General features: G+C 37.5%; 1 protein-coding gene across 1 annotated transcript in view; it reads left to right on the forward strand.

Annotated features, from left to right (window-relative positions):
• COL19A1 (collagen type XIX alpha 1 chain) overlaps window positions 1–21,289 on the forward strand; it is a 345,729-nt gene that overhangs the window by 238,198 nt on the left and 86,242 nt on the right. The window contains exons 17-24 of the mRNA XM_043510441.1: window positions 5,805–5,867; window positions 12,191–12,226; window positions 14,993–15,028; window positions 15,125–15,178; window positions 16,070–16,123; window positions 19,733–19,786; window positions 20,822–20,911; window positions 21,220–21,264. Of these exons, the coding sequence (XP_043366376.1) occupies window positions 5,805–5,867; window positions 12,191–12,226; window positions 14,993–15,028; window positions 15,125–15,178; window positions 16,070–16,123; window positions 19,733–19,786; window positions 20,822–20,911; window positions 21,220–21,264 (432 nt within the window). The remainder of the gene's footprint in view (window positions 1–5,804; window positions 5,868–12,190; window positions 12,227–14,992; window positions 15,029–15,124; window positions 15,179–16,069; window positions 16,124–19,732; window positions 19,787–20,821; window positions 20,912–21,219; window positions 21,265–21,289) is intronic.

Raw genomic sequence — 21,289 nt, forward strand, 5'->3', positions numbered from 1 at the left:
TGGGAGTGGTTGCGTGTGCTTTGGAGGATAGGATTATAATTCAAAGTGATTTGGACAAACTAGAGAAATGGTCTGAAATAAATTGGATGAAATTCAATGAGGACAAATGCAAAGTACTCCACTTAGGAAGGAACATTCAGTTGCACACATACAAAATGGGAAATGACTGCCTAGGAAGGAGTACTGTGGAAAGGGATCAGGGGTCATAGTGGACCACAAGCTAAATATGAGTCAACAGTATAACACTGTTGCAGAAAAAGTGAACATCGTTCTGAGATATATTAGCAAGAATGATGTAAGCAAGACATGAGAAGCAATTCTTCCACTTTATTTGAGCTGCTTAGGTCTCAACTGGAGTCCAGTTCTGGGTGCCACATTTCAGGAAAGATGTGGACAAATTGGAGAAAGTGCAGAGAAGAGCAACAAAAATGATTAAACGTCTAGAAGGCATGACCTGTGAGGGAAGATTGAAAAAATTGGGTTTGTTTAGTCTGGAAAAGAGAAGAGTGAGAGGGGACATAACAGTTTTCAAGTACATAAAAGGTTGTTACAAGAAGGGGAAAAAATGTTTTTCTTAACCTCTGAGGATAGAACAAGAAGCAATGGGCTTAAATTGCAGCAAGGGAGGTTTAGGTTGGACATTAGGAAAACTTCCTTACTGTGAGAGTGGTTAAGCACTGGAATAAATTGCCTAGGGAGGTTGTGGAATCTCCATCATTGGAGATTTTTAAGAGCAGGTTAGACAAACACCTGTCAGGGATGGTCTGGATAATACTTAGTCCTGCCATGAGTGCAGGGAACTGGAGTAGATGACTTCTCGAGGTCCCTTCAAGAACTATGATTCTATAGATATTAACCTGCATTATACTATAAAGGCAGCTTCTCATCCGATGAAGTGAGCTGTAGCTCACGAAAGCTTATGCTCTAATAAATTTGTTAGTCTCTAAGGTGCCACAAGTACTCCTTTTCTTTTTGCGAATATAATCCCAGTTATTCTTTATAAAAAACATTCTAAATTGTGATTCTTATAATCACCAGGTAGAGATCTATTCTTTCTCATCCAAATAATTGTAGCTGTAGAGATTCAGAACGAAATTTTCAAAGTCCCCATGTGAAAAACATGCACACACACACATACACCAAAAACTGGTTAATTGTATACACAGACATCTAGTGCTCATTGAATCAGCCATTCTTGTGTCCACATGAAAAAGAGGGTGTGTATGTCAGAGTATATTTATTGTTTGCTCAGACCATAATCTTTAATTTTTGTTAGTTTGGCTTTCCATTTATGAAAGAGACCAAAAATCAAACTTGGTAGTTACTCTTTCAAAGGAACTATGAAAGTCTGTTTGATTATCTAATGGTACTTTTCATAAACTTCTATGAATAGCCGTATATGTGAAAACTCAGTAAAGCCTCTTAAAGAGACAGAGCTCTCATATTTTCAAGCTAGATAAATAAAGTAAAAGGGAAGTATTGCAGGAGTGCTAATTTTTCTCCTCTACTTATATATTCCTCATTGATATTCCTCTTTGATATTTTTTGATCAGTCCTTTGTAAAGTGCTATGAGATCTGTAGATGAAAAGCACTATATAAGAGATAGGTATCATTATTCAAACTAAGAAAATTAAACCTATTTTATATCAACCTGAGTTGAAAAATATGTTTCTTCCTGTCTGAATCCACAATCTTGGAAAAAGAATGCAGAACTTTAAGAAATTGAGAGTCTGGGGGCTATATACATATTACTTCTCAAAAGCTGCCCCATGGTTTACAAAACTCAGAGGTTTAACCTTCTCAAAGACAGATTGTTAATTCCTCTTTTACCCTCAAAGACCATAGTTTAAATTCTTGTTTCTTAATCTGACCTGTGATGAACCTGAGACTAGAATGGAAAGTTAGAAACTTGGGTTGATATTTTCAAGGCTATTTAAGGGATTTAAAGAAATGTTTTCCGTAAAAATCTAATGGCTACTTTGAATATCTGAACCTTGCTGTCTAGAGTATTTCAAGTATTTGCAGTGTTGAAATCCAAATATATTGTCACATTTTTTTATAATCCTTGTCATTTCTGATTTCCAAACAGCCTTCTCTAAAGTTCTACATTTTTATTGCAGTACCTCTAGATTATATGGACTTCATTTAATCTTCCCTCCTACACCTACCAGATAAAAGTTCAAATTACTTTGACAGTACTGTCAGTCATTCCTTTAAATCCTTACCAGAGATTTTTCCAGTAGTTCTGCAGTCTGTTGTAATTAGGAAATATTACTTGGCCTTGTGTTCAGTTTTCTGTCACTGTAAGCTGCTAAACCTTAATACAAGATTTTCCAAGCTCTGTTTCATTTAAAGTGAGTAAAATTTACTGTAAGAAATTAGGTCTATATAGAAAACCTTCAAATATACATGTAAATGAGCTGTTAAGATATCATATATATAATGAGATATATAATATGGGCTTGTTGCAGAAATTACTGGGTGAATTCAGTGGCTTATGTTATGCAGGAGGTCAAATTATATTATTATAAAAGTTCCTTTTGGCTTTAAAATCTAAGATCAGATACATCCCTGCCTGTAGTCTCATAGTTCATATTTTTCTAATGCAACCTGTCTTGCTGAATGTCAGAACTCTGACTCTTTACAAAGCTTCTGAATGCTCACAAGGTTTTTTACCAAATTTATAAATTTTCCTTCTCGGTGGAGAGAACTGCAGAATGTTTAAATGATTTCAACAATATTTATGGCACAGAAGATATAAGTGAAGTGCAACCCATTCCATGATATATCCCAATGAGTTGACTCATTACGTAAGATGCTTTCTGGATATAAGCCCCAATTCAGGACATTGACTTTAGTGGGACTTAAGCACATGCTTATGTGCTGTCCTGAGGAGAGATGTTTTCCAGATTCAGAGCCTTAGTCTCTATGCTTAGTCTGTCACCTTCCTTTGCATGTTTATAGCTGATCATCTTAGCAATTTCTTGCCAAAAAGTAAATTCTGTTAATATCAAGTATTTTCCTTGTCTACAGTTTGTTTCTTGAAGCTACTTCTCTACTTCCGGGCTTTTTGACATCTTCCTTTTTTACATTGCAAAGGCTCTCTTTGAATACACACTTTTTAAGATTAATTCTAAAGTGACAGAGGAGGTCCTCAGGAATTGATATGCATCTGTCTACAGGAGTCATGTTTCTCACCACCATGAGGCTCTAAGGGTTCCTAGAGCATCTTATGTTTCCCAATTAATGTCTTCTGGCAAAATATAGGCCAGCTGTTTGTTTCAAGAAATTAATCATCTTTTAAATCCTTTACAGAGCACCAACTTACTCCTTCCTTCAGCTGTCCAGTGTGAAGAGTTTAATGACTTATTCACAAGCAAGTAACTTTTCAGCAAGGGAGTGCTAAGTTTAGTATTTACTATGATAGCAGAGATGGTTTACTAGTCTAAACATCAGGTTTTAAATACCCAGACTCTCTGGAGCCACAGGTTTAAATCTCAGCAGGGTGGACCCTTACCTTTCAACCACTGAAACAGATAAATTAAGTTCTGTGTAGTTTAGGGTAGGGGAATATTTATGAGAACCCATCAGCTCTTTCTGGACATTAAAAAATCCCATTGAGCTATTCTCAGAAGTAGGGGTTTGTTCCTGTATCCTTGATCTAAATTTCTGCTTTTTCACACTGTTATATAATGTGGTGAATGCTGGCTGGGCACTCCTGGGAGGTGCCAAATCCCTTTACTGACAATACATCATTTGTAAAGTATCTGCAAGATGAAAAGCTTTATATAATCACAAGATAATATGTTCTGTGGGTTATGAGATTCCCTTTTGTACAGGTAACAATGGAATACCAATTTCCTTGATTTTATGTGGCCTCTCAAAGCAGTCTCAAGTTCTCACTGAAGATTTTTTTTCAGTGGTTTTCCTTGTAGGTAAACTCTTGTGAAGTCTTTAGTATCAGTCTTTTCTTGTGATATTTGTATGGTTTATTTAAAGTGTCATTTCTATGAATTACGAGAAATACTGTGGTCCCCGTAAGACAAATAAGGAGATGGCATGGACAGATAACATTGAAGACCCGTCATAATTTAATAACCACTCATCTCTACCTATTTCTCTACATAGTCAAGGCTTATTCTGTGCCACGCCATGTGCAATTCTACTGGCTTCGATATGGTTTCAGTGGGTTTAAGTGAGCGCAGAATTTGGCCTTTAATTTATGGTTTATCATTATTTCAGTGTACATAAATATAAGTTTATAAGTTTAAGTAAAAAAAAATTTTCAGTTTTAAAATCAAATCTGCTTACAAACATCCTTAGATTGGGCAGGAAAATCACTTTGTGGGACTCAATCAAGTCACAGGCATTGGAAGGTAAAAATTTAAAGCACAATGGAAAGTGACTTAAAGTATATACATAAACTGTTTTAGAAAATGTTTCCAATGTTCTCTTTAATTCTTGAATAATCTATTGCTACTTTCTATCACTATTTTCTTCTTCTAAATATTTTCTTGCATCTTAAAAAATTAACAAAGAATGATTTATATGTGGATATTCAAATAGTATATAAAAATACAGCTGGTTGATCTAATATTATCTTTCCCAAAAGAATGTTTTAATTTTTTTCCATACATATAAATTCAAGGCATATCTCAATATAAACAATAACTCTCTATCTTCAATCTATAGTAACTATTTGTCTCTGGTTTGTTCTCTTCATCAAGTCAACTCCTACTCAACAGTCATTATTAAACTGCCTCTGCAGCTAATCCTAATATTAGTTAGTAGCCAGCAGGCAGATGAAGACTCATGTAGATTAACTGCTGAAGTGCGCTAGAAATTGAACAAAAAGCCATCAAGATATAAAGATATACCTTTATAAAATCAATAGGAATCTTACTGAAGTTTATATTTTGTAATTTTATCTCCTTTATTATTGTTAATAATAATATCTATATAGCACTTGTTATTAGTAGCTCTCAAAACATTTTAAATCATTATTCCCATTTTACGCATGGGAAAACCAAGGCACAGAGAAGTAAAGTTACTTACCCATGGTGACCCAGCTAGCCACTAGGCCACATTGCCTTTGCTGCATATACCTACTTCATTTTTTACCATGTCTTCCCTATGTAAAATTAAAGCAAAAAGACATTTATTATATATTTAATATGTACAGGCCTTGTGCGAAAGGTAGATACACACAGTACAATATGTAGTCTCAATAAAAATAAAATTTTAAGATAAATTGCTTCAATCTGTTTGCTTATTCTGAGGAACAGTGGGAATATACTGTCACTAATATCAATCCATCTCTTTCTTTATCCATGTCTTCATGCTGCTCAAAACTGAAATGAACAGTTCTTGAGGTGCTTGTTCATATTAGAAAAGGGATTTTTTTGTTGTTGTTTCTTTCTTTCACGCTTAAGAAATTTACTGTGATAATGATCATAAAAATAATGTTCTTTCCAATGATTTAAGACAAAATTCTCTTCTCAGATCTACACAGTAGTACTCAACATGGATATTTTGCTCTCTCTATAGATGTGGAACTCCCATTAGTTGAATGGAATACAAATATTTCTCTCATGGAGAAGAATACATTCTTGTACTACATAACTTTGATGCTAAAGTTAGGATCTGTTAGACCTCTGTTTGATGCTAAATTAGGATGTTTGCATTTACACAGAAAATAACACATCAGCATAGGACCTAATATTGCAAAATTATGTTAACTGCATATTACATTTATTATAATATTTTATATTTATTATATTCTTTCACTTGCAATTCTTCACAGGGTGATAGAGGACAACTAGGATTACCTGAGGCTGCTGGACAAAAAGGACAAAAGGGAGAAATTGTAAGCATCTGAGACATAAGGGCATGAGGAATTGCAAAATACCAACCAGCTTGTCACTCCTAAGTTTACCTATAGTCTCATTCATCTGGTTTGTTGCAGTCTCCTTCATAGGAGGAGCAGATTGCACACTTGATCAGGCCTTTGGTTGCTGGCCAGTGAGAGAAAGGAAGAAGATTAAAAAATAACATATTTAAATACTTGTGTAATATTATACTGGAGAAAAATTCCTTAGTGACCACGGGAGGTGCTCATCTCATGCCCTGAAACTAGAGACATAATTACTTGTTTAATCACCTTAGCTTGCATGGCACCAGCTGTTTAACCAGTCATGTATGTATCCACTCCTTTGTTCAATCCAGCCTTAGTAATTGTCCCAACAAACTCTTATGGACGTTTACACAGGAATTACACAGGTTGACTATTTTATTCAATTAGTTCTAGACTTGTACCTCTTTAATGTAGCTGAATTTTCATTCTTGCAGTGAAAAATCAGTTTTATCATTTGAAAGGACACTCATCTCCAGTATGTCTAACCTGCAGGAAAGTGCTGTGAATGCTATGGTACACCACTCCCGTAGATGTTTGGTAGTGATTTGGGTATACTATGTGCTCAGAGGCAAGTGCTGTAGGCACTCCAAGCATTAGGCCTTTCAGACTCTAGCTCTTGGGGGGTTCCCACAAATAGAACTGGGTGACTTTTTTGGACAAATAGTTTATTCACTGGAAAATGCAGTTTTGATCACCCACATTTATTTGAAATTTGACACAAAGTAGCCAAATAAATATTTGGGAGGTAGGTAGGTTGGAACTTAGATACTATTCACAAAACAGATTTGTGTGTGTGCATGTTACAACTTCTAACCCACAGCTTAGGGCACTCACTCAGAATGTGGGGGACCTGGGTTCAGTTCCTCTTTTGCTGGATAGAGGATTTGAACTTTGGTTTTCTACATTGTACACTGCGCTATGGCCACTGGGCTATGGGACCTTCTGGAGTGGGTTTCTCTCAATCTCTCCTGGTCAAGCTGTTCTGCTGTGTATAAATAGTCAGTGGAGCAGGAACATGAACTTGGCTCTCTACCTCCTAGATGAGTGCCTTGACAGCTAGGGTCATTGTCATTTTCTCTTGCTGATGCAATGACTATTCAAATATTTTATATAAAGTGGAGCAGCTTCAATGGGAGAGACTGAGAAAGAGCTGCCCAAGACTATGCTATAGGACGGGTTACTGCACTCTCTTGTAGGGTGGGAGACCCAACTTGATGCCCCTGTGCCAATGATGTTTTAATTACTTACACACAGTGGACCTGCTTGAATACGAGAGATTGAGGAAAAACACACATCAGAATATTCCCATAGACCAATAGCTAAGGTATGCTTCTATAATGTGAAAGACCCAAATTCAAATCCCTTCTCCACAGAGGGGAGAATTAAACTTGAGTCTCCCAGTTCCCTAGCTAGTGTGCTAAAAATTATAACACGGGGGGGCACCACCATCTTCTCCTTCACTTTCTTTGCTTTTACATTAAAAAAAGTCTGGAAACTAAATGATTAGTTAAAAAAAAATTACTTGTTCACCCAAACCTGGTTTTTCACCTACTTGTTTAATTCGCCACAATTTTTCAGAATATTCTGGTTAAGATCAAACTGATTTTTTTAACCACCAGTGAACTGAAAAATCAGTTATTTGCCCACCTCTACCCAAACATACTTATACAGCATGATGAATAAGAAAGAATTGCATTACGAGGGCTGCCAGAAATAAATACTGCATTTTCCCTGAGCGTCTAGGTTTTAGTGGTTCCAAATTAAAAGAGAGAAATTTAACACACAACAGTTCTTAATCCAACCCCTAAGGGTAGTTTTATAAAGTGGTATGAAGGTCAGCGACCTCAGGTCCAGTGCCAAGGACACTCCCTGCAGGAGTCAGTTATGCACTGTCCTGGAGATCCCACAGTCAGAATTATGTTTCTTCGTCTGTCATCTTCAGACCCATGCATGTGGCCCAGCTGTTTGCAGGCTGCTTCTAAGTATCTGCCTGTCACATCTAGCCATGGACAGGATTCTTCCCAGCCTGGCTCACAGCCTTTCTAAGCCATCTGACCTTCCCTTCACAACCAGTGTTAGGCTGCTGCCTCCAGCCTGCTAATGCAGTCATCATACAACCTCTTGTTCTCTCCTGAACTAGGTCTTCTCTGATTTCTGGCAGTACTTCAATTTACACTACTGGAGGAATTATGGAGCCCTCTACTTGCTGGATGTTGAACTTGAGGTTAACAAAGTGCTCAGTAATGAGCCAGTAGGTTCATTACAATATTTTTAATCTCCACTGTTTTGAAATGCAGTATATCCAACCCAAATGTTCAAAAATCCTGAGTCAATTCCCCTCCTAAATAATGAGATTTTGTTTTAAGAGATGATCTCATGTTTTTGGCCTTTTGATTTTTGAACACTCCCCAGTCTTTGACAATTTCAGTGTTGGCACTGCTCTCAAATGTATAAAGTAAGCTGCTGCAGAAGATCTTACTGGGGGAACCATATGAGATCAAATTACAAAGATTTTTATAAAGCGCTGCATGATTGTGCGGAACATCCAGCTTCTCCCCAAGCCCCAAAAGTCTAATTAATTCTGTGGCTCCACAGCCCCACATCTGCCTGTCGCCCAGTAATTAATTATACATTCCCCTGCAACTCTCACAGCATTTCTGGCCCCCAATCCCACCTCTGCTCTTGCAGTTTCAGTGGTTCTTCACCCCGTTTCTCAGATCTGGTGGGAGGAGGCTACATGGGGTTCCTCTTTGTCTTCGCAGGCCTGGGTGTGGGAATTAGTTCCAGGGTTTATTTGTGCCCTCTTCCCACTTCCCAGGTCTGGTGTTGTAGGGAGTTTGTAGGAGCACCCAGGGGAGATTACCCATTTTTAACAGGCGAGCAGAGGAGGAAACTTTCTTTTCCCCTTCCCCTCTGTGAAATGTCAGCTGGTCCCTCTCTACCTCACCTACCCAAAAACTCAGCTTTTAAGGGTAGGGGAAGAGCTCTGCTTGGTTCCTGCAGAAGCACTGATTGGCTTCTCTCCAGGAGGCAGGAAAGTGGGGAATACAGCCTGTCAAAGGATTTTCCCACCCAGTAGGGCTGAAATTCTCATGTCATCTTAAGACCTGCTCAAGCAGGGGCCAAAATTGTATGACTTGCGATGAAATTATGACAGTTTGTACTGTTGTAATGCTCTTTTAGAACTCTGAAAATATTATGTTGTCTTTTGTTCATTTCCTCCGTTTTTTAGGTCTGAATTGGACAGGGTGAAGAGTAAAAAATATTTTTTCTGTGTTTTTAGGAGAGCAAAAGGAAATGTGCATAGTGTTTGGAATATGTGCATACATAATATTATTAGAAAGAGGAACTCAAAAATATATTTGGTAGCACTAGCAAATAGTGGGTATTTTAAAAAATTCTCTTTAATAAAGTGACAGGGTTTGTTAACCAAAAGTATTTAAAAGATGCATGTAATTCCCAAGCAGTTTATAGCAAATTAAGTGGTCAAATGTTGGGTTTAAACATTTTGACAGGAAGCATCTGTGTATTTTTAATAATGGAATATATATTTGCCAATTTGATGTACTGTTGGTCTGCGGAGAAAAGAGAGAAGACACACTAGATATATCATAGTGTTACCAAGTGTTTGATTTTGAGTAGCTCTCCAGCAGAAGACAATAATTTAAATTCAGTTGGAGTTGGTTAAATCACACATTTCAGTTATGATGATTAACAAGATTTCATGCTATATTCAGTGCAAGGAGCAGCAGGAAGGGGAAGATTCTTTCCGTTTGTCAGAATAAAAAAGGACAAAGATTGTCAATAGTTTTTTATTTTTTTAAAAGGGTCGGCAAGGAGAAATGGGCTTACTCGGTGCAAAAGGTGAAATAATAATAATAATAAATAATAATTCCTAACTCATAATCTTAGATATGATGGCCAAGTGTGGTTTATTTTTATTGGGCCAAATCCTTGAAAACAGAGTAAAGGTCAAATAGAAGAATGGTGGGAACAGAAAAATATGCTCCAATGGTAGATTTTGGGCCCAGCATCCTCACAATCTACATTTTGTTTTCTGGCCTGGATGTCTCAGCAGGGTGGTCATGGCTGTTGGGCATGAGAGTGACTAATGGACAGGACCACCTGCAGTGCAGCAAAGCTGGGTTTAACCCTGGTGTGTTGAAGCTGTGTCCCAATTGCCTACTTAGATCCCATCCAACTTAAAGTTAAGTATGTGCTTAAATAAATTGCTGAATAGGGATGAGCCGCTGAATGAGTGCTCCAGTCACTGCTGAGTTTTGCATATACTCATTGTATGTAGCCCTGGATACTGCTGATCTGTGTTGTGCGGAGTCCTCTGAATGCTTTCTCTGCTGCATTGCTTACCTGACATTGCAACATTTATGGTCTTTTTGGGCTTTCCTTTCTGATGGTGATGGGTCAGGATAGAGTCTATAATTTAGAGATGGTCAGACATGCTAGCATAAAATAAAACAAAAGCTGTGGCCAAAAAAGCCCCATATGAAATTAATCTTCTTTACACTTTGAAAAAGGTTAGTCCATTTTTTTGCTTTGCCTCTTTATTTTTTGTGTGCTTCTCTGCTTCCTGATTTCAAGATGCATGAATTTCCAAAACACCATAGACCTAGGCACAACCTAGGAGGTACCTAAAACCTCAAAAAAAAAGCAAGTATCTCAAACAATGAAATATTGATTGCTGATTAAAATAACAATATTTTTTACTTTCTCTTAAATTAGTAACATAAGAATGGCCATAGTTGGTCAGATCAGTGGTCTGTCTAACTCAATATCCAGTCTTCTGACAGTGGCCAATGCCAGATGCTTCAAACAAAACAGGGCAATTATTGAGTGATCCATCCCCTGTCATCCAGTCCCAGCTTCTGGCAGTTAGAGGTTAGGGACACCCAGAAAATGGGGTGCATCCTTGACTATTTTGACTAATAGCCATTGATGGACCTATTCTCCTGGAACTTGTCTAATTCTTTTTTTAACCCAGTTACACTTTTGACCTTCGTAACATCCCCTAGTAACAAGTTCCACAAGTTGATGGTGCGTTGTGTGAAGAAGTACCATCTTCAATATCTAGATGAAAAAAAATAGCATTCTTAGCATGATCCAAGTTTAGAAAAAGACTTTGCTAGTTAATCATCTTTTTGTTTTAGTTGAAGCTTTCCAACAGCAGATTCAGCTGAACAATTTTTTTAATGACTGGTGAAAAGATGTAAACTGCATTTTTCTAGAAATAGCTAAAAAGTTCCATCATGCTTCCATTGAATCAATAGGAGTTTTGCTAGTGATTTAAATGGAAGTAATGTCAGGCCCCAGAATGTTAGAGGATCAACTAGTTCTTGTTAAAACCTTGTACTGTAAGTTATCTTCATACAAACAGAAATCTAATTTAGGCTGTTAATTTGAAAGAATCATAGTTTTGTGTATTAAAAGTCATTTGCTTTTGAGAATTTAACTCTAATTTTACACTAATTTAGTCATCACTGATATCTGTTTCTGATCCTGTGTCAGACCCAGGAAATAGGCAGACAGGCCTGATGGTTAGTACAAAGCAAGTAGCCAGGTCCCCGTGCCACCCAGGGTTTAGAACCAGGAGGTTAGGAAAAGAGAGACTGATACCAGGAATCAGCCTGAGTCAGGAAACTAGGGCAGGTCAGGAGAAGAGATGGAGATCCAGAACCAGGAATCAGGCCAAGTCAGGAAACCAGAAAGTCAAGAGCAGGTTGTACAGGGTAAGCAGTCCAAAGCAGAATGAAGCCCAGTTGTACTGACAACTTCCTGCTCCTCCTCCTGCCTTCAGTAGGGGGAGCAGGCCAATCAGGAGCTCTGTTGTCCCACCAGTTGGGGCCCAGGAATGGAGCAATCTAGCTGAGTTGGGCTTCAAGGAGTCCCAGTTCTAGCTGATGCTAGTAAGTCAGCAGGTGGAAAGTTGGAGCATGATGATGTGTGGACCCAGGTTTGAAAGCTTTATGCTCATTATTACATGAAATGTATAATATGTGACCCAGACATAAACGAAACAAACTTGGGTAGAATCCTATTTTATTATCTGTCTATATTCTTTATCATTAAATTAATGTAATCTTTAAATGGGTTTTCATAGTTTATATATTTTATAAAGTTGTTTGTATGTATTGAATACATATAACTATTAGTTCGTTTTCTATATGTTTTGAAGAGTTGTTTTCCAAAAGCAGACATACAAACTATTTATCATTTAAAATTACCATGTAAGTATTAACATTTACTGTATACTATCACAGGGAGAGTCTTCTGAAAAAGGAGAAAAGGGGGATCCAGTAAGTACAGCTAAAGTTTTGAGTTAATGTTTATGCTTAGATCTGATTTTCTCACCATATTTGCTGTGATACTCTATACCTCTGGCAGCACCCTGTAACCTCTATATTCCTCATCTATAAATAATTGTGATATTGCATATAAAGCAGCTCATGTGAGGTATCAGGGGAAAGGTTATGATCTACTAAAACCCATTGTTCCATCTAAACATGTGTATCATTAATGCATATAAAATTATAAGAATTGTGTTGTATAGTTTTCACTAAAATATTCTGTGGGTTTGGGAAGCACCCAGAAACTAGCTCTCCAGAGACAATGACAAAGGAGGTAACCAACGCCCAGGTGGGTGCTTTACAGACATCACCAGCCATTGTCCAGCAGAGGAGTTACAGTTCAATGACTCACTCACAGAGGGCACACCGGGGTATTGCTTCACCTTGTGACTCAGCAGTGCCCACCAGACATGACTGGACTTGTGTTCTCCAAGCACATGGACTAAGGGTATAAAACGAAACACAGTGGCCCCACTGCTTTGCCTTTCCCCTGCCCCCACCTATGTAGCAAGCAACAAGGACACTTAGAAGACTGAAGACTCCAACACAGGGGAGTGGCATAGGTTTCAAGGGTGAAACCTGTGTACTATGAACTGCAATATCCAGTGAGTTGAGAAAAACTGCTCAATCTAGATGTTGTCCAGTCTAATAGGATTGAGAGTTTAGACTGAGTGCTTATATTTTCTTTTCTTTTGGTAACCACTCTGACTCTTTGCCTATCACTTATAATCACTTTAAATGTATCTTTTTTAGTCAATACGTTTGTTTAACTGTTTATCTTTATCAGTGAATTTGCCCAAAGTGTTTGGTAAATCTGCTCAGGTTTACAAAGCTGGTGTATATCCCTTTCCATTGGCAAAGTAGTGAACCAATTAATAAATTTGCACTGCTCATTGTGAGCAGTGCAAGACGGTATATTCCTGAGGTAGAGTGCTGGAAGCTGGGGGGATTTGGCTGGTGCCTTTCTCTTTGTGATTCATGAGTGGCTCTGGGAGCATTCATGCAATCTAGCTGGGTGTGGGGCTCCACATGTGGTTGTTCTGAGTGATAACAGCACCTGCAGGGGTTTGCTGCTTGTCACTAGCAAGTGTGACAGGGTCAGGCCAGATGGCTACAGGAGAGTAATAGAAGGCAGATATATTAGCCCCAGGTTAAGTAGGTCCCTTTTCCCTGGGTAAGGAAACGGAAGAGTCAACTCAGGAGGAGTTGACTTGGACTGTGAGTTCACGAAAACGACCAAACTGAGGGCTGTCGTGAAGCTCCAAGGCGAGCAAATCTGCCAATAAGTGCAAGACCCACCAAGGTAAAGGAGGAACTTTGTCACACAAGGCATTGTGAGAGACAGCCCAGGCTGGAGAGTTAAGGGGGCACTGCAGTCCCACAGTCCCAGGCTGCACCCCGGGGATCCTGTCACATTTGCATTCTGTGATTTTTTATGTACATTTTAATAGGTTTCATGCCAAATATTTTAAAACTTGACTATAAAAATGGCATCATGGGGTTCCATGTTTATTGCTTCTCAATTATTGGCATACCAAATTCACTCACTTTACAAGTAAAAAGTCAGCATTTCCAACTGCCAGCTCTTCAAACTCAGAGAGAGCCTTGGGCACAAAGGAGCCTTTCCCTTTCTTGTACACCTGCATGGGGGCAGCTAGAATCTCAGTGCTTGCAGTCCTTAGGCTAAATTTGTCCTTGGCCTCTCTCTGATTTCTGTGAAGCTATTGTGGGATGAATTTTTGGCACTTTAAATACAAAGTGCAGGGTCACCACAGAGTAGGCCTTGGCGCTGTAAATCCCAAGAAAGGTCTGGCTGAGCTGAGATGGAAGTAGCTGAGCCTAAACATCTCAACAGTGGCCTTAATCTGCTCATATTGAAGTCAATAAGATATTGGCTGTAGAGATTAAAGGTAGCAAGAACAAGCATACTATCCCTCAGAGTTCTAACTATTACACTAGCAAATGCACTAGTCATCTTAGTGAGAAACTACAGCTATTTCATTAACTCTGCAATTAACACTGAACATCAAGCATAGTACATAAAATATGTAACCTCCTTTATTAAAAACTCATTAATCTCTTCGGGAATTTCTAAAAAATCTTTATTTGCCAGCAATTTTTCTTATAGCCATATTTTTATATATCACTTTTTTATTACTAAAGATGTTTTCAAGAAATCAGAATCCTTATTCTTTAAGATTTCATCTACTGCTGCTTTGTATTTCTTACAGTAAGTCATAACCCTCTCTTTATGATATGACAGATATAAGTCACATTGCTTAATGCACTGCAGAAAAGGGGTTCACATACTATGGTAATGAATGCTGTATAAGAACCTATGTAGAATGGGATATACTGTAAAAATGAGTAGCTTTGGAAAGGCATATGATATTACAAATAGGATAATGACTTTAAGTGAGGAATAAGCCCCAGGAACAGAGTTCTTAAGCAAATATTTTGTTTTCATGCAAATATCCTTAGGAATAAAACATAAGAATAGAAATCACCATACCCGAAAATGCAAATAGAATTTTTCAAAAGATAATCCTTTTCAAAGTTTTCCATCTACAACTCTTTAAAGAATAACCAGATTTTCATTGTTTGCTAAATTGTGTTAACTAACTTAATAAGACAACGTTTCTGTGTGTAGTAACTTCAACAAAGTCAATCTTACTCTAAATTTCAATTTATTGTGATCATATCTGTTATTTTCAGGGGGAAACTGGAATGAAAGGATCACAAGGAATTAAGGTATTTTTCTGATTGGTATACACAATATCTTTTTTGTACACAACTGTCTCTTGTGGATATAACATTAAATTATTTGAGAAAAATTATGCTTTTTAGGGTGAAATAGGAGATCGTGGTCCTCCTGGACTCACTGGAAATCCAGGACCAGAGGTATTTTAAAGTATTTATTATAAAATTGAAAGTAGCATGTAGTGGCTTCTTATTGATATAATTAAAAAAGAAACTCTCCAATTCCTTCCCAGATGCATATATCTCTTGTAGAAGTTATAACCATGACAAACAGATAGAGCATTACTTCCTTCAACAGAATCCTCAAGCAAGATGCCTTGATTCATTTTTTTCCAGTTCAATGCCTTAGAGTCCATCCAGTCACACATGGCCTTGTTGGAGTCCTATAGTCCCATGGGCAGGATTCTTTTTTCAACTTTTTCAGCAGCAGCTGTTATCCTCTTCCTATGGACATGCTGGGCCAGATCCTTAGCTGGTGTAAAATGTCGTAGCTCCATTGACTTCAACAGTGCTACAATGATTTACACAACTGATGATCTGGCCCATAAAACAGACCCTCACTATGGGCATATTTTGAGAAATTAGCTCATTAATATGGAAATTTCTAATATATTTCATTGGGTAGCATAACAATGCAAATCCTATTGGTGCATTGAAGAATGAACTAGCAGTAACTGTTGTGTAACACCGACAGTCCCTGTTTGTCGACGGGCAGGATCGAACCTAAGACCTTTGTGCATGAGCCTCTACTGCGTGAGCTAAAAGCCATATTGCTATTAGCTAAGACTGGAGCAGACTCATTAATCTCTAAGTGGTCTTGGTGCCACTAGAGGGGACAGAGCACCACAGCCAGGGGGTGTATGGGTTACAGTTGCTCCCTAATTCAGGTAGAAAAATAATTCTTAGCAGCTCTTTTGTTAATGTCCCTATGGAGAATAGAGTGCTTTATTCTCTAGTATAATATAACAGAAAATATATTGATTTTTAACTCAAATTAATATATATATATATATATATACACACACACTGTAGGGACTGCAAGGTCCTCCAGGACCCATTGGACCCAGAGGACATCCAGGAGAAGTCGTAAGTATTGTGTAATTTTTTGCAGTCAGTAAAATCTGTTGAGGTGAAATATTAGACAATGAAACAGTGCCATGGGAACTATCACTGTGTGGTCTTTTTATGGGGGTGATATACTAGTTAGCCTATGGGATTTGAAAATGCAAATTCCAACTTTGCCAGTGACTTAGTGTTTGGGTTGTGCAAGACCTCTGTGTGTCTTTGTTTTGTCATCCACTAAGTGCAGATTTTAATACTAATTTGTGGAACTCACAAGTGCCCAGATTACCCCCTACTTAGAAATACACACCAGAGGTGAAAAATCCCACTAGAATCCCCTTACAGAGCCTGTCTGAGATCATTACAATGGAAAGATCAGTGTAATAAGATATAAGATTGGGGAAGTCAGGAAGGGAAGAAAAATTCAAGGCCTCACTTTTGAAATCTGTGTTTTTAAAATCTATAATCTGTCATTATCAACAAACTTTCAGTAATAGTGGATGATATGAATCTAAGCATGCAGATTTATTTATTATCTTAGCACTCTAGGTCAGTGGTATAAGTAAGAAGTCAGTCAGGACCAAATTCATCCCTAGTATAACTACATTGAAGCCAGGGATAAATTAGATGTCAGTCTTTACCTTTTTCAGACTGCAATAGTCCACTTGATTGAGAAACAAACTAAAAGGAAAATGCTTGTATAGAAAATGGGCATAACAGGCTTTGATTATTATTGGCAGTTGGTACTCAAAGTTCTTCTACTACTGATTAATCAAAAACAGATATTCTCTCAGCCATGCTTTTTCATAATGTGTTATGATTACTTTAGGAAATTACCAACAAATGACTTATTGCAATAAATGATCAAATACAATACATATGACAGTATCGTTTGTTATTCTAGTTTGTATTTAGCTTCCAATTCAGCTTTGGACAGTTATTCAGCATTTCCAGATGCATGTAATTCAAATACTATAAGTAGTATAATTACTAGACTTAAAATAGATCTCTAGAGTCACAGTGTGCCTGCTGCTGTACCAATGCGTAAGGGCAGGAATTGATTCAAGGAGTTTTTCCTTGCCTCTTGCACACCTGTACATGAGGCAACCATGATCCCAGTCCTTGGTTTACTGTGAGCACAACAACAACATGGCTGTTAGTTCCACAGTGGTATTAGACATCCCAAAAAGATAGGGCCAGGATACCACTGGAGGGTGGGCTGCAGCCACCTCAGGAAGGAGGAGAGGAAACACACACTTCCATCTTCATTTGTGCTTTCCCACCTTGCATCGCCAGAGGGTTTCTACTTGCCTAGGTGTCTAACAACCAGAGTGCCTCCAGGAGCTGGTGTTAGTGCCTTTTGCCTTTGCACATACACACATTCTGAGTCTATGTTTTGTATAGGTACAAAGGAGCCCCCTTGCTTGAATACTGCTTTAAAAGTATGACGTGCATCCGATGAAGTGAGCTGTAGCTCACGAAAGCTTATGCTCTAATAAATTTGTTAGTCTCTAAGGTGCCACAAGTACTCCTTTTCTTTTTGCGAATACAGACTAACACGGCTGCTACTCTGAAACCTGTGCTCATTATTATTGCTGAAATGTGTTTTCAAGCAATATATAGACCTATATTTCAATTCTGTTATTGTTGGCCATGCAAAATATGTGCAGGTGTATGAAAACGGTCATTTTGAGTACAAAATATACAGCTGTGTGCAAAACAAGTGATTGTGAACACAAGTAATTGATTGTGCATGTAATAATTTATTTTGCACCTGTATTTAGTTACTAACATTTAGTTTATACATGCCAAATTTAGGTGCCTATTTTTAAAAATTTGGTTTGTAAGGTACATTCATCTACAGTGTCTTTGACCAAGTGGCATATTAAATCATGTAATTTCAAGACTGAACTCTCCAGTCCCCAAAATTGTTTGGGAGCCGTACTGCACATTTCTTGGGGCAGGGACTATATGTCCTTTATGTATTGTACTGCACCAAGCACACTTGTGTGCAATGTGTACTTCCAGAGTCCCTATTTTTGCCTAGTCTTTGACTTGGAACAGTAGAGTTGGGAGAGAAGACTGTCATGAAGCTAGTTCTGACTCCCAGATTTTCTGCCCAATGTATGGGGAGGTGGGTGCTGCTTTAATCTTGTTCCCCAAGAAACCATTCACCAGCTGTGATTAACTCACTCTGGACTTTTTTCCTCCTTGGCTCTGACATGGCTCGTACACCAGAGTCAGCAAGGAAAGATCACTTCTCTACACAGGGGAATCCCCAGCAAGGCAGCTAGGGGCAGATTGAATCCCCTTTGTGTCACTCTAAACAGGGACGAAGCAGGGTAGAGAATCTGGCTCATAGTTAATACATCTAAACTCCTATATACTCTTGTAATGATTTTCCATTTGTGAAACTAATGAACACCTTTCACTCAGCTACAGTTCAGGTTTTTTGATATACTTTTGAAATGAATGGTATATGAAATGTATGAAAAAAACAGTTTGTCTTCATTTAGAGCAGAATACAGTCAAGCAAGGAGAATACAGCCAATTGAATGCTTCCTACTGACATGAAAATTTAATTCATTCTTTACGTGCAAGTGCTAACAAGAATAAATGTTTCCCACTGCAGAGAAAAGCTCAAGTGATATGCCTTTTAAGATCTTTTTGACAAAGATAATTAATTTTCATTTGAATTTGCATATAATAGTTGGGCATGAATACTAGAAATTCTTGCCTTTGACTAGATCTACCATTTGCTGTGGAACTTACTTAAGGTTCATGATGGACAAGCATACACTACTTTGTGGAATAAATGTAATGTATTAAGGCAGATGAGAACTCTATACTTCCTTTTGGAACAAACGTAGATCACACTTTTCTATAAAGTAAATGAAAATTTTGTGGGGTTAGAGAGTAAACTTGAGTTTAAGCTATTTATGCATGTTTAGATACTCTTTAATTTATTTTATTATTCTTTCATGTCTCTGCATCTCTATTTGCTTGTATTATTAAAAGGAAAAATATGAAAATCAAAGCTTTGATGTGGAAGCAGACATCTGGAGGAGGGACAGAATGCCATTATTTTGCTGAGATTTTTAACTGGGGTCTTTTGAATATTTAAAACTAACATTTTTTTTAAAAAAGAGGAGATTTGGAGTTAATCAAATGTACAATATTACAGTATGGTTCCTTGAGGCTTTAAGAGTAAAGAAAATATCAAGCAAGTGGTGTCCAACACTAGGCACATCATATCCCAGTAGGCATAGGCAAACTAATCCTTTAAATCTAATCATTTTACTTGCTACCATCTTCCTTTAAACCCTGTCAGTTTTCAGGACTTTGGTTTATTTTAATTTTTTTTTTCAGAAATCTCTTAATTGAATTTTTTCATGAAGGTACTGCCCAGAAGGGTATAGAAGGCAATTTTTGGTTACTAAATATTCATTTAAACAAAATAACATATGCATACCCCTAAAGAAGTTCTCACTTACATGAATAAGAGGAGCTTAGCTGGGCCTATAATGTACAGTAACTACTCCAGATTAAGTGCCTTTTTCACCTTTAATCTCAAATAGCATACTGACCTGAAAGATGCTATAATCGATAAAAATGTTTTTTTTAATTAACTAGGGTTTACCGGGAGAGCCTGGAATACCAGGAAATCCAGGAATTAAAGGAGAAAAGGTATGCACGAAAATTTGATCAATTAAATTTATGATTTAGAAAATATTAGTCAAATATTATAATCTTAAAGGAGTCTTCCATCCTTCCACATTCATCTATCTAGGTACTTTAAGAATAAATAAAAAAACATGCCTCTTGCCTGAAGAGTTTACCTTCTAATGTGTCAATCCAATTTCAATTTAATAATTGAAAGAATCCCATTGATTTAAAGGGGGTTGGATTAGGCCTGTAGTTAGACATACCAGTACTACAGAACAATTTCAGTAATTGAGATGAGGGATGACTAATGCACGGACCCAGATTTTTTGCAATAAGGATAGAGAGGAGGGGATGGACTGTGGAGATGTTGCAGAAGAATAACTGGCAGGATTTAGAGGCAGTCTGGGTATTAGAGGATGAAGGAGAAAGAAGTGTAGATACGATACCAGCATTGCAGGCCTGAGTAACTGGGAAAATAGCAGAGTTATTAACTAGATTAGATGGACTCTTGGTCTTTTCTGGTATAGCAAATCCCATGTTCCTATGTTTTGTTTTTTTACCTTGCATACTTACCTATATAACATTTTTTTAGGGAAAATATATATTTTGTTAAGAAATTAAAAGCTGTTGATGTGTTATCTAAACATATGTAAAAGATTTCAAGACATGTTACTACTTCCAAACACCCTGTCATAAGACTCACTACCCTGTAGAATAGGTGTTGGCCTATCTGATTTACAGTGAAAAATCTCTGCTAGCAGTATAGCAAACACCTGCTTTAGTGTGTAGAGCCTGGCTGGCGTTACAAATAATGTTTAAAAAGTTGGTTTTGTTTTATAAAACTGGAGTCATGTGTTTGATTCCCAAATAAGATGATGTAAGTACAGTAGTACATTCTGAAATAGGGCTGTGTAAAATGTTTACCAATACCTAGAGATAAGAGGTAACAGAGATCTACCATGTAAAATAGTCATGATAACCAAGACCTACCTTAATGTTAATTTTCCTGAAAGAAAACACTAACATTTCAATTAATGGCTTATATCTATTCCACAGGGTGATTCTGGTGGCCTTATAGGACCTCCTGGACATCTAGGTCCAAAAGGTGAGACAGGACCCCCTGGACCAAGTCTGCCTGGGAAACCAGTAAGTACTTGATATAAGGGCTTTCATGGCTTGTTTCTGTGTAGCACTTGTAGCACTATTGAAAATGATTTGTATAGCAATATGAGTATGATTTTGAAAACGTGTATGTTATACCTGTAAAGCAAGTACATAGAAAATACAGTCTAAAAACTCTTGTTGTTAATGCAAGTGTCTTTTCAGTGATCCTACAGACTGTGGCACTAATAATCAAGGTGTAGACAGATCATTTTTATTTACAAATGCTGACTACGTCTGACATAACATTCAATCAGACTCGGTAATTTTAAGGTAGAATTATTGTTTTTTAGGGTCTGGCTGGCACTCCTGGAACCCCAGGTCCACGAGGGCCTAAGGTATACAAAAATTATCACAGTTCCT

This window comes from Dermochelys coriacea, chromosome 3 (genome assembly GCF_009764565.3).
Source record: "Dermochelys coriacea isolate rDerCor1 chromosome 3, rDerCor1.pri.v4, whole genome shotgun sequence".
In the NCBI taxonomy this organism is placed as follows: Eukaryota; Metazoa; Chordata; order Testudines; family Dermochelyidae; genus Dermochelys; species Dermochelys coriacea.